Raw genomic sequence first — 13,642 nt, 5'->3', positions numbered from 1 at the left:
CCATTCAGCGTACCTGAGCAAAGACACCAGGGTTCTTTTAAGACACACACACACTCACTCTGTCTTGGATAAAATCCTTTGAAACAAAAGGATGAAGAACTTTATATGCATGCTTACATCTAGGCTAGTTCACAAGGATTACTGATTTTAAATCACTTGAACAACTGACCCAACAAAACCACTTGAGCAAATTTCCTATCATACTTTAAGCTGAGATGCTTCTACCAGGTAAGGATGAACACTCAAATGAACTGGTGTCAAAGTTTAGAGATTAATTGAAGACAGTCTGGTAAATAAGCAGAACAGGAGGATTAATCACCACTTGTTCTTAAAAGACAGGCAGAAAGAAATCACTGCATACTCAAAAGATGTTGGAGAGGTATTTTTAAAGAACGAAAGATGAAGACATCTTGCCAAACCTGCTCCAAACCACTCATAATACTGCCTTCTCAAGGCTTGGAGAACTCCTGTGAAAGAAATCATGCTCCTTCTTTACAGAATTCATTAGTAACAAAATAATCCTAAATCCCATGTCCTTTGCTAGTCAGATCAGTGACAAAGAGGTAGTTTGCCTCAAGACCCTCTGTTTCCAGAGGCTCTCAATGGCTAGTGACAAACCTTTAACAAAAAACACAGACAGGACACTGTTCCGTAATTATCCATCGATTCTCTCATGTCATTCTTTGACTGCAACGAACATGTTTTTACTCTAAGTTTGTAAAATGGGATCCTGGTCCACAACTGCAGCTTCTAGACAAATAGTATCTATTCACAATATTAACAACAGCTGCTGGAAAGGCATCATGCTGTGGCTTACAAAAGAAACTGTACAAATAAAATGGAATTAAATAAAAGAAATATGACATGGGGCAGAAATCACAGCCCCAATCAGACAATGCCAGGACTGGTTCTAGGAAAGGAGAACTTTATTTTAGCAGAACACTAATCGGACTACAGAAAGCACGGAAAAAACCAACAGTCCCCTAAAAACATACAACACCAAGGACAACACACACACTCACAACGGGTGAAATTCTAACTCTCTGGAAGTTGATGCCATTGACTTCACCATGCCCATCTTCCAGCCTTTCCATGACCCAGATTGGTTGCAATTAAACTGTTTCTGAGCGTACGCATTCACTCATCAGGTTAAGAGGTATATCCTGCAGAGCAGTGTATAATAAAGAGCACAGATAGAGAGTTGATGTTTTCAAACTATTGAAGACAAGTGAAGGACGAGCTTCCTAAAGCAAGAGCCTTGATTTTCACCATACCAAGGGCAGCACAGATGGTGTTAAGGACTGCACACGGTGCCGTATTTTGTTCTCACTGGTAGCCTTAGCTTTAACATTTTTATCAGCAGTGAGCCCTTAACTGGAAGCCATTGCTCTAGAAGTAAAGTCGTCCTACAAATGAGGGTAAGAATTTACCTGTGCATAGGACATTGGTTACTTGTACATACATACAGACACATACATTGGCCCACATATAAATATACCAACTCTGGTTCATGTATAATCCCACAGCTCTAGACATCGACACATTTGAGGCTGCCTGCTGGTGTCATTGTTCATAGAGTCAGACCATTACCTACGTAGAAGCCCTCAGCTAAGGAACAGCAAAGAACTATGCCTGTAGAACTCCTTGGTGCACAGAGCTGGCATGAAAACTTCACATCTCGAGTGTTTGCAGCCACATCTCAGGTCACAGGTGATGTGAAAGAGAGGTTGAGCTATTTGAGGATGCCTGACTGTATGCAGCTGCAAAAGTGGATAGAAGGGTGGCCTCTGCCAAGTGGATAGAAGGGTGGTTCACTGCCCTCACAGCAGAGCTAAGGACAATCTTGCTCACAGTGCTTCTGAGAATTTGCTATCTGAATCAGCCAGATAACCTTTAATAACTATAATTTAGAATTATGGTACAGCAGTTGTTTCCAGACAGTGGTCCTGAGCAACTACAGACTACTTCTATGCAGTGTCTGCAGAACACAGCTAGGGACAACTGACCTGTGACGGGAAAGGCTTCTATTCATTACATGGGGATTTTCTGCTTCCACTGGGAAATACCTAGGTCTGCAAATCCAGCAGAGTTTTAAACCCAACTACAACTGAATGCCAAATCACATTGCATAAGACTGATTTTTCTCATGGACTTTATCTTCCATGCTCTGGGTTCCCTAAATGCCCTTAGGTATACTGCCACCCAGTATAGAAACCCCAACTTGACCCAACAGGTCAAGATAATACTGTGCAATAAATATGACTGAAAAATTTTAATATCTGCTATTTAAATGGTCTAATATGGGCCTGACACCTTGTGTAACAGCTCATGGTAACTTTGTATCTACCCACCACAGGGCTTATACCTACCCAAATAATTTCATGTATGTTATTTGAACTTAGTGGCATATTCAATGATATATAATTCTCTCTTTGAATTACAAATTAATTAATTATAAAAGGGGGAAAGCAGAGGTTGGGTTTAAATGAGAGACAATGTGAAGGAAACAGAGTAAGGCCACTTGTTTCTCAACTGCAGGAACAGGGGTTTTAGGAACAAGGTATGAAAGTCACCAAAAAGATCGCACAGATCAAACACCACAAAATGTCCATAGCCATCTTTTCCTGGTGGGAAATCTCAATTCTCCAAAATCGGTGCAGTCAATAGATATATCAAGTGTCATACAATCAACAGATAGAGAAGGACAGGGAAGACATCAGTAAATCAAAGGCCACAACAGAGCTGGGAAACAGGTGGGACAGGAGCTGAGGAGTGGCCACAGAACAGGAACACATGACATCATGGAAGGAGTGTTACATGAGTGGAGAATGCAGCTCCGGAATGAAGGATTTTACACGTAGAACACGGGAGTCAAGTCTGACTTGTTATATGGAGAATAATTATAAACATATTTCCACAAAGAAGATAGGTAGGATAGGTTAAAGAAATCCAGGATGAACTGTGTATCAGACTAGACATTGCATGTCTTAGTTTTTGTCCAAAACAGAGTCAGGAAAAACAGCATTTGGTTTCTCCTGATCATCTTGTTTTCCCTTGTAAATGAGAAAAAAAGAAGCATCTGGCCATTCACCAGCTGCCCTCCACCCTCATGTCCAATGACTACATTTCCTGCTACACTGTAAATTCTATGGAAGGGTGAGCCTGGTGACATTTTTGGTAGAAAAAAAATCTTTCAAATTTTTATTTACTCCCAGTTATTACTCATGAGTAGGTTTTTGTGCAATTACTGACTTGGAAGACAAGGAAGATATTTTAGCATTGTCCCAAAGTCTCATGATACCTGTGAGCGTGTTTCCCCTTCTGTTCAGTCTCCCTCATGGGTGATCCCATATTGTTGCACTAAAGGGGAAATCAGACCTTCCTGACTGCAGCTATTCTGAGACCTGGAGACACAGGGACTCCAGCTGCAGGTATCAGCCTGGAGTCCAAAAGACCTTTGTGGCAGAGGTTGGTGCAGCACAGTCCAGAAGCACCTTTCTCTCTGCCAGCCAACTCTCAGTGCTCATTGACCAGGGCTGGGAAAGCATCCTTAGAGGCTGGCCTACATCACTGCCTCCCCCAGGGCAAATCTCACTATATGTCCAGAACAGGGCTGACAGTCATGCTCCATGGTCTGAAACTTCACAATCAGAGAGTTTTCACCTTTCTCTAGAGTTTCAATGAAATCCTTCATCAGAGTGGAAGTGGTGCAAAAATTAGCTGCGCCATAAAGAACAGAGAATTTAAAAATATTTTCAATATGCAGATTCTTTGCCAAAAGCACAGAGCAAAGGGCCCACCACGAATACATTACAGAAAGGTTTGCTCATTTCTAAATTTCCTGGAGTTTGCTTAATGTCAGCAGTCCCATTTAACAGCAGAAATGTAAAACCCTGTGACAGCTATTGAACCCCCAACCCCTGATAGGCAGTTACCAGCTTCGCCGGGACTGGTTTTGAAATCATTCAGTCTGTTAGCCTGCGTCTTGTTACAGTCAGTGCAACTGATGCAATACTATGAATCTCTTTTTCCCTGTACATTTTTAACTCTCTCATACCAGCAATTATTTTACTCTCAGAATACAAACAAGGGCTGCTCTGTTTCTCAGGGAACATTCGGGGAACAAGGTTGCATCTAGTTTTTGTTTGAACTAGTGAATATTTAGGAGAACAAGAAGATAGTTTTTATCTGAAACATGTTTTCACATCCTTGAAACAGTGAGGCAGCAAGAAAGGGACTGAAAAACAGCCTGCCATTTCCTTTCCTCCCTGTATTTTGGACTGCTTTTGACCCAGCATGTGTGCGCATGCACGCTCACCCGCTTGGTCTGCTCCTTTACACCATGACTTCATTGTAAAATTCAATTCATCTGTTCAAAGCAATGACTGAAACACTGTCTATAAAATTATGGCATTTTTCCACTTAAAAAAAAATTTAACACTTCTTCGTTTAAAAGTTATTTTTAAACCTAGTTGGCCTGAAGCCAATTTTAGTCATAAATGAAGAGGATTCTTCTTTTCCTAGAATTCAATGCCTTCCTTTTCTAAAATATAGTAGTTAAAAAAAAAGAGAGAAGTAAAACCAGTAAATGCACAGTTTACACTTCTGTCTACACTGTTTTACCCTCTGACATATCAGCACAGTTTGCTTTTCAACTTACTACTATGCAACAAACCCAAATGAGTCTTTACTTTTTCTAGTTTAGGAACTGAACTCGAACACGGACTTTAGCAATCCCAGAGCAGAACCACTTACTTCCAGTTTGAATCTGACTGGGGCACTGGTAGAGCATCACAACAGCCAGTAAGTGGCTCAGTCAGAGTTTATGTCTGGGAGGTAATTGAACACTATTCAGAAACATGGCCGAATTTGACAAATAAAACATCAGAGCCTTATTACAATGCAAAGATATATATGGCTTCTGGCACTATGACTGGCATTTACATGTCAATCGCCAAGCATGAAATAGATGAACTGAGAGAGCTGTTGTCATATATGTAGGTAGAATGAGTATCCTGACTTCACTAAGTTCCCATTTTCCAGGACTGTCTCAAGAGACAGTAGGACATCTGGTCTTCTTAATGAAGTAGCTGATCTGGAATCTGGGTTTAGCAAAACTACCCCCGCCCCAAAACCCAACCAACCAACCAACACCAACTTGAATCTAAGTAATTAATATGTCACTAGGAAGTATTTTAAGGAATAACATGCAAACTGACCTGGCAGGGAGAGTATTTTCCCTCTCCTTTCAAAGGGAATTCTGATTTTCTCGAGAGCAAATTCAAACCAAATTACACTAACTGACTTTATATTCAGTGAATGTTCACCACGCACAGTGTTATCTGCACTGTGACAACTCCACTGAGATGCAAATATATTATTTATATACTTAGTTCTACACTGTAATGGGTATGAGCAAGCACAGTAATGCAAAATAATTACAAGAACTTCGTAGTCACTTTATCCACAAAAAGAAATTTAATCAGATTTGTATTTTCCAAGTTTAATTTTCTCAAGTCTGATCTCAGCATTGAAGTGTTTGATCCTTTGAATTAAGCAGAAATGATTGGCTAACTCAGGGCTTAAGGATGACAAAGGAAAGGCGAACTCTTTATATTAAAAAGTGTCACTTTGGGTTTTGGGGTTTTTTTTTGTTGTTGTTGTTTTAGTGCTCAAGTGCCTAGGGATTTGGAATCAAAATTTCATAAGGCCACAGCATCTATCTAATCTTTTAACCTAACAGTGTTAGAAGCATAATGAAAATGGATTTCATGAGAATGTCACAGATTTTACTGTTGTTGCTTTCAAACAGCAAGCTCTGGAGGGCTGTTTTGGGGAGATTTTTTTTGTTCTTTAAATAAGGCTGATGAAGATGCACAGCTCCTGTGTCTTCAGCACCTGGACTGAAGCTACAATGCTCTGCACAACTCTGCAATGCTCTACTCTTCCTGCCTCCTTGCAATGCTGTCGAGTGGAGTTCAGTTTTAATATTAGTAAGATGGGGCTTGCCAACATGTGCTTGCTGAATGAGGTAGGTCTCCATTACCTCATTCTACACGACCCTTTTACAGATTTTATCCAACAAAGCTTTTGAAGATATATTTATCTTTAACCATGTGAGAAATGTCACTTACGTTAATGATTGCACAACAATAAAAAGTAAAAATAAAAATGATTAGTAGTCCGCTGACGATTATAAACCCTCTTCACTTCCCTTCCCCCCCTTTTTCTTAGGAACTCATTACTCCAATGTTTATTTTTACCTTTGTAAATCTAAGAGTGCAAAGCTAAAGGCTGAGGTATAAAAGCAGCCACAATCTGAATGGGTGGGTGGGTACGGGATCTTTACAGATGTACATACGACATGATCCACAGTATGAATGCCACACCAGGCAGCTTTAGTAGGAGTGCTATAGCTCTGCTAGCTACCCAGCAAATCTGTACCAGGACGGTAAGGAAGGATTATGCAGCTTTGCAGCATAAAGCTGCATAAGAAGCTTTGAGAAACCATCACCATCCTCAATCTGCCATTCCTCTTTTCCCCCAACCCCTTCTCACAAACTCTCTCGTCACCTCTCAGGTCTACCTGTTTCATTTTCCATGCCACTAAGGTGCAGAAGTCTCAAGATGTTTGTGGGGTTTGAGCCCCTGCAGGCAGCTGCAGGTTAATTCTATCTGTCTAATTGGGATAACATAACCTCCAGAATCCAGCATGAATGACCTGTGTGAAAGAGAAGGGGGTGGACACAGACGAGGATACAAGAATCCTCACAAGGAACCAGGTCAAAGAGAGAGATCAGGATGGTTTTCTGGAGATTTCTTTTGGAGTTACCTTCTGGCTGACAGCCCAGGCCAGAGGAAGGATATTTCTGAACCTACAGCAAGAATTGCCCTTTGCTCAGAGTGAAAGGAGAGCTAACAGCTCCACCAATCCTCACATCTCACAGGTTTCTCCTATATGTGCTTATGGGTATCCTCCCTTATGCCAGCAACTAATTATGTCAGATGCTACTGGTCCTGACCTCCCTGGGGTGCCCCATAGCTCAGGTCTCTAGAGAACAGAACTAGTCCATGCAACTCCTGACCTCCAGACTCTGTTTCTGCCAGCCCCAAGAGCTCTTTGAGCCCTCTATCCCCATTTCCCCTGACAGAGCATCTACAGTCTAACCTCTCTCTGGAGATCAGGTCAGCATCCACTGCAGCAGCAAAGTCTTAAGTCAGCATATGGTAAAGAAACATTGTAAACATTACCTTGACATTTTACTGTACACAGTTAACATTTACATTTCACACCAACTCCTATGTAAAGTCCCTTTCTCCATGCCATCAATACACCACTTCTCTTAACCCCTCCCCACCCAACACTAAGAGCCCCTTTTGTCAGGCAGGCCATCAAAACAGAAGATTTTTGGTGCTTCTGAGCCCAGCTACTATGGAGACAGAAGTGGTCAAAAACTGGTTAAAAATATGAAAATTAAAAGCAGACAAAATTCCCCAACCTTCAGAACATTTAAAACCCACCTGAGTCTTTACCAAATACCCCAGAAATGCTTCAAGCTCACAATGAGATGCTACAGGCAATATCTCAGGGGCTACTTCCAACATTTGCTATGAAGCATCTTTTAATGCTCCAGATACATCTTCCTAAGGGTTAATATACCAAAACAGGAAGGGGGCGGGGGGGAGCACAAAAGCTGTATAACTTTTTTCCGTGGTATGACAAACTCTCTCTGCATCATATTCCAAAGTGTGAGATGTGCAATTTCCATTCTTAAGCTCAGTAAAAATGGCATTAAAAAGTACTAACCCTGGGAACTGCTTGATTATTAGTTTATCAGATCAACATCAGCAAAACTGTCTTTTTATGTGCTGGTTACTTTCAAAAAAAACCTACCATGCATATTTCAGTTCTCCCTCTCCACACCCCACACCCTTCTGCTGCTGTCCAGCTGGAACACATCAAGGGTCTAGAAGCCAAGTCAAATGTTGACCCCACCCTCCTCCATCCATTTTAAGGCACCTTCAAAGCCAGTACACTGATCTAGTTCAGCTTAGCCAACCACGCCAGCAAATCTGTTATTTAAGACTTTAGTGCTGGGTTTTTATAACTGCCCATTAATACAAGCTTTGATGTATGGTCAAAAAATCCAGCTGTAATGAGTTTCATCAGCCTGTAGTAACCTTTCCTCAGAAGGTCTTTATTACTATACCTTTATAATCTTTGGTCCCAATACTGTTTTATAGTATCATTCTTACTGAACCACCTTAAAAAACAACACTCAGCAACACTTAACACATCTCCTTCCCCAAAATTAAAACAAAGAGCCATTAACAGTTTTCTAGAAGACACTTTTGCACCCACATTTTTAATAGGAGTTTGCTGTTATGAGTGTGCAGGCAATAGTTGTGTGAACCAAAAGAGAAACCAATTTTCCTGACAAAACCCTTGACAGGATATGAAAGGATTTTGTAAAAGGACAAACAACTTACTCTGTTGTTTCCCTTTGCAGGATGCAGCAAGGAGGAAAGAGGGGAAAAAAAGAAGTATTAGATACATTTATTTTACATGCATTCAGTCTAACTCATACAGTTCTGGAAACAGCTCAAACCAAATGAGGAACTGACTCAAAGAACATTCACTGAATCCTTTACTTAGACAGCTTCCAGGGGAGCATAGGACATTTGCAAAGGATTTAAAATGTTCAGCGAAGTTGTAAATTCACGCTGTTTTTCAAAATTTCCTCTCTACACAAACATTCTGATTCCACTTTTGCTTTCTTCAGTGTAAATCAGGAGCCGCTCCTGGGAAGTCAGTGGACACTAACATAAGGGAGAAGAAAATGAGGCCTGAAATTATCTAGGGATGGGACAGAAGCCAGAGGGATTTTTGTGCATTGGTAATACTGAACACTTCCAGTACACAAAGCAACCCACTAAACATGTCTGCTTACCTTTGCATGACAGCCACTCCCTACAACATGCCAATGAATGGGAAGTTTCATGATCCAATGCTTTTAAAAAGCAAATATTGAACTTTTAGATTAGTAATAAAAATAAGGAGGACATGGCATTGGGGGAGAGGGGATAAGGAATGGACAGTGCTAGCAAGGTAAAGTGTGCAGAGCAAGTTACAACAAACATCTGTGCTTTTTTTTTTTTTTTTAATTGTGAGTTTTGCCATGAGCTGGCACGAACAGTGTATATTATGCAGTGGGAAGTCAGCCAAAATAAACACCAGCCTACAGTTGAGAAATACAGTCTGGAAAGGTTAGTCACAAAGTTGTAGTCATTTTTTAAAAAAGGAGGTTTTTGGATGCATCAGTCCAGAAACCCAGCAGTAAAGTCAGCTGGTAAATGGATATCCCGTTTCAAAGTGAATTGGCCACAGTATGATTTATATCAAGCAAGCTGACTTGCATATGGGTTGGAAAAATAAAAACACTGATTCATTGCTATCCGGGTGGCTGTCAAAGCCCATGTCCTGACAAAAGCAAACCTCCTGGGGGAAGGAGGTGTCTTGGCAAACTGCAAAAGAATTTGGGGGCTCATAGAGCAATGTTGAGGGGTGATTAAAGACAGTTAACAAGAGAGTGAATACATGAATGTGAGTGTGCATCCCCATGTGCAGAGGGCCAGGGAGGGCAGGCAAAATGAAACGAGGAAATGGAGGAATGGGGTGATATCTGGCCTTTCATTTTTAATATATTAATGAGATTTGTTTAGGAAAAAAGAAAAATTAAAAATCAACAACCTTGGACTTATCTTAGAGGATTAAATTAGTATTAGACACTTCATATTAGTGGCAGTAAGTACTGAGCCCCATTACCACTGTAATCACAGAGTTTTAAGTAGCACTACTAAAAAACAACAGAAAAATTAATATTCTTAGTTGAGAGATTTGCCCCTGGTGAGAATTCAGAACAAATCTCTTTAATTCAGTGACAAATTCCTACTTTTCCTGCCACTGCAGAAGGAGGCCAACTAGGGGCAACTGTGTTGAGTTTTACATCAGCATCCTTGTATACAAGCAGCAGAATTGTTAATGAAAGCATACAGCTTAGCTTTCAAAGTCCAGGCTGTGCACACTGCTCTGGCAGTTACAGAAAGCAGGCCAGCTTCACCACTGCAATACTCCAGGTTTACAGCACTATTAATCTATTTTTCATTTCTAAGCAGCAATTCTTCTACTTCTGGTGCCAAAGCCTTGGATACTCAAAGTCACCAGCTGTGACTCACACATGAAAAAGAGCGAGAAGGTCAGTCTGGGAAGGGACTAGGGTACCTCTTCGCCTTTTTAACTCCGGGATCGCAAAGCTGTGGGGAAGCACTGAAGTAAACGCAAGTTGCTGCCATTTCCTCGCAGTCTCTCTTACATAAAAACACAGTCTCTAAATCTTTGAAGGAGAATAAAAGACTGGGGGGGTGGTTGTCTCAAACTATTTTATATTGTCAGAGGAAGGTGTGAAACTGAGGAGTATTCACAGAATTTTAATGAAACACTGCTGATTTTTATTTAAGTTCCACTGGAGCTTCTAAGGTATCCTGGGCCTTTAAGCTTTTGCTTTGCAAAATTGAAAACTTTAATAGCAGACTGCACTCCACATTTGGACCTCTAGTCCTGTAGGAACAAAGTGTTTTGCAAGACTAGAGTAGCATCAAGCATCTTTCCTGAACAGCTTGACAGACTACTGGGAGAATTTCAAACTACAGGGGTTTGGAACAATAATATTCACTCTTTTTGTAATGTAAAGATCATTCCAGCTCAAAGGAGAACTGAATTTCGACTCCCTTCTACTTCTGTCTTTCAAGGAAGTCTCATCCTGTATCTAAGACTCCTTTGACAGATCAGCTTTAAACAAAAACAAGAATTCTTTACAAACATATTTGGAATACAAAATGTTTTTAGGGGGAAGGGAGAGACAGGAAGACAGAAGAGAAGTTTAGAAATCCAACTAGTCTGTCTTGTTTAAAGATAAAGTAACAGGTATATGAATATGATAAACATGTCACAGAATACAAGATTAAACCAGAGGCAGCAACAGGCTTTTTTGACATTATTATTAAAACCTGAGCAAGAAAAAAAACCCCAAACCAATACAGTATTTTGTTCCTAGGAATTAATTAGGTAACCACTCGTAACTAATCCTGGTCAAATGACTTCTGATGGTCTTAAGTAGGAACTGATCTACTGGGACAGGCAAGATACTGAAGAGTCAACAAATTTTTTTTTTTTAAAAAGGTAAAGTCTCAGATACCTGGTAGGTCTCCTGCTAAATTTGTGTTTGGACTATTCTTAAAAAAATCATCATCATTAGCATCATCACTATTTATTCCTACAATAATTGGAGAATCCAGCAGTTCAAGGATTCTCTGATTTATCTTCTGATAGTAGCCTTGAAACTTGGTATGAAGAGAGGAAGCTGAAGGCTGTTTGCATAAATAGCAGCCAGAGGAGATGCAGGAGAATTATACTGGAAACCATGGAGGTATCACAAGGATAAGGGAAATATGAGGAAGAGAAAGATGAAGAGATAGAAGACAGCACAAGACCCTGGATTCAAGGGACCTGGCCTTCCCATGGAAAACGAGCAGGAAGAAGAACAAATTCCATCAAAGTCAAAGCATCATTTCTCAGAACAGATCTTCCGCTGAAGGAATCTAGCGGACCAGCAGACTTACTGAAGAAAGGTGGACCATGCATTAGAGAAACTTTCAAAAGCTCAACTGCCAGGTATTTTTGCTAGTCAGCCTTCTCTCTGGATACATCTCCTCAAACCTTCACTTGATATTAAATATCAAAATAACTAAGTCCAAAAATATGAAATGGTAGTTGGGCATATTCCATTTCCCAACTTTCTGTCTTTTCTGTTAAATTAATAGAGTCTTTTTTACTGTATCCTGTTCAATTTGCTCCACATGACAGTTAGCTGAGTAAAATTGCCTTTGGAAAGGTTTAGCATGTGTTTCATACACAAAAAACATGCAGTGAATCAGTAAAATAAATATACATGATTGCCTGGAATGCTTCTGTCAGTTCTGTAATACAGAGCTTGAAGGAATAAACTCTTCAAAGCACATCTTTACCTTAGAAGACATTAATAGAAACAGTGAAGCTCAGGAAACCCCAAATTGCTCAATGCTTCTACTACACAGATACAATGAATAACATTTTGGAAGGTTTGGTTTGTGGGCTGTTTTTTTTTTTTAATATTGAGCTTTGACACACAAATTGATCTTAAAATATATCATTATGAATATTTTGAAATTACCACAGAAGAGTACAATGAAAAGGCTACCATTTCTTGAGATATCTGCAGACATTGTGTTCACCGAGATGATATGATTGTTTTTTCTGACTCAAACACAGCAGCTACTGGAAAACTAGTGAGCTGTTTAACTTACTGAGGATTTATCAGGATAGACACCGGCTCGTAGCAGAGATGCCTTCCAGCTATCCACCTCCTCTTGGGAGTCACAGGCTAGCTCAAGGAAACGGTAATCCTTGTAAACATTCCTAGAACAAAGAGCACCACATTGTAAACTAGCATTTTACTACTCTGTATCATGCACACAGCACTTTAAATTAAAAATCCTTTGGGATCAGAAATTACTCGGTAATTGGTTTGGACAACAGAGTTTATGGGACAGGTGCTTGTTTAATAATTACATGGAGTATTTAAAAATATGTTAGAATGATACAGCACAGCTCTGGAAATAATAATCATCTGAAAGCACCGTGAAACTACTCAAAATCAATTTTCCAGCTTTTGCCAAAACGGAGCAGTTTTAGGAAAAAAAGGCTGTTGTGATGCAGAGGACAAACACATAAGACACGCCAACAAAACTGCATGTCTTGTGACTGATTGCTGCCATAACCAAGATAATTAACAATGCAACTTTTTCCCATGTTAAGTCCTTTCAGTACATTATATACCCTTTTTAGCTTTTAGACATCATCAGTAAAAGGGGAAAGAAAACAATGATAATCAGACATTTTAAACAAACAAAACAAACCTCTGATGTCTGCTGTCATAGTAAGAAAATTGGGACACGTTTAAATAACACCTCTTGCAGGTAATTCATAAAGTTAGATAAATAGAGGGAATCACTTAATGGAAGAAAAGAGAAAGGAGGAAAAATACATAATATGTAGGAAGGTGGTACTTGTAAATTCTCCAATAAACAGAACAGATTTTCCCCTTACGGTTTAGCCATTAGTTTCCGAATTCAAATTCTATATACAGACCAGATCACCGTAAATTTGTCAGCCAACAGTCTTTTTAGGAAAGGCCACAAGCTTAGCTGACAAAGGTTAGGAAACCACATTTTGCTAGATCTTAACAGTTGCACAAGAATCAATCTTCCATCGCAACCAGACTGTTTTCTTTCCTTAGCAAACTATGGAGAAGGGGGAGTGGGGGTGGGGAGGGGAGTTGATGGAGATTACTTCACTTTCAAAGACAGCAACGACAAGGGGTCCTTTGGTTTCATTATGCAACTACAGAGGTCATTTCTGTCACATATTTTAGGGAAAAAAATTGAATACACTACAGAACCAGGAAATAAAGCTATTATTATCACTGCCTAGACAAACTTCTTTAGCATTCAGGGACTGGTGGGATTTCACCGTCACACTGCCGGA

The 13,642-nt window shown here is 40.0% G+C and overlaps 1 protein-coding gene across 4 annotated transcripts in view; it reads right to left on the bottom strand.

The window, feature by feature from the left end:
- The window catches only part of DNM3 (dynamin 3), a 181,622-nt gene that overhangs the window by 44,707 nt on the left and 123,273 nt on the right, over nucleotides 1-13,642 (bottom strand). For 3 of the 4 annotated variants that reach the window (XM_075508050.1, XM_075508051.1, XM_075508052.1), the window contains exon 16: nucleotides 12,403-12,514. The exons of the other annotated variant lie outside the window; for it this stretch is intronic. In XM_075508050.1, coding sequence (XP_075364165.1) covers nucleotides 12,403-12,514 — 112 coding nt within the window. The remainder of the gene's footprint in view (nucleotides 1-12,402; nucleotides 12,515-13,642) is intronic. 4 annotated transcript variants of the gene reach the window in all.

The sequence above is a fragment of the Mycteria americana genome, chromosome 7, assembly GCF_035582795.1.
Source record: "Mycteria americana isolate JAX WOST 10 ecotype Jacksonville Zoo and Gardens chromosome 7, USCA_MyAme_1.0, whole genome shotgun sequence".
In the NCBI taxonomy this organism is placed as follows: Eukaryota; Metazoa; Chordata; class Aves; order Ciconiiformes; family Ciconiidae; genus Mycteria; species Mycteria americana.
The sequence above is the reverse complement of the archived record's forward strand: the minus strand, read 5'-3'. Positions and strand labels throughout refer to the sequence as shown.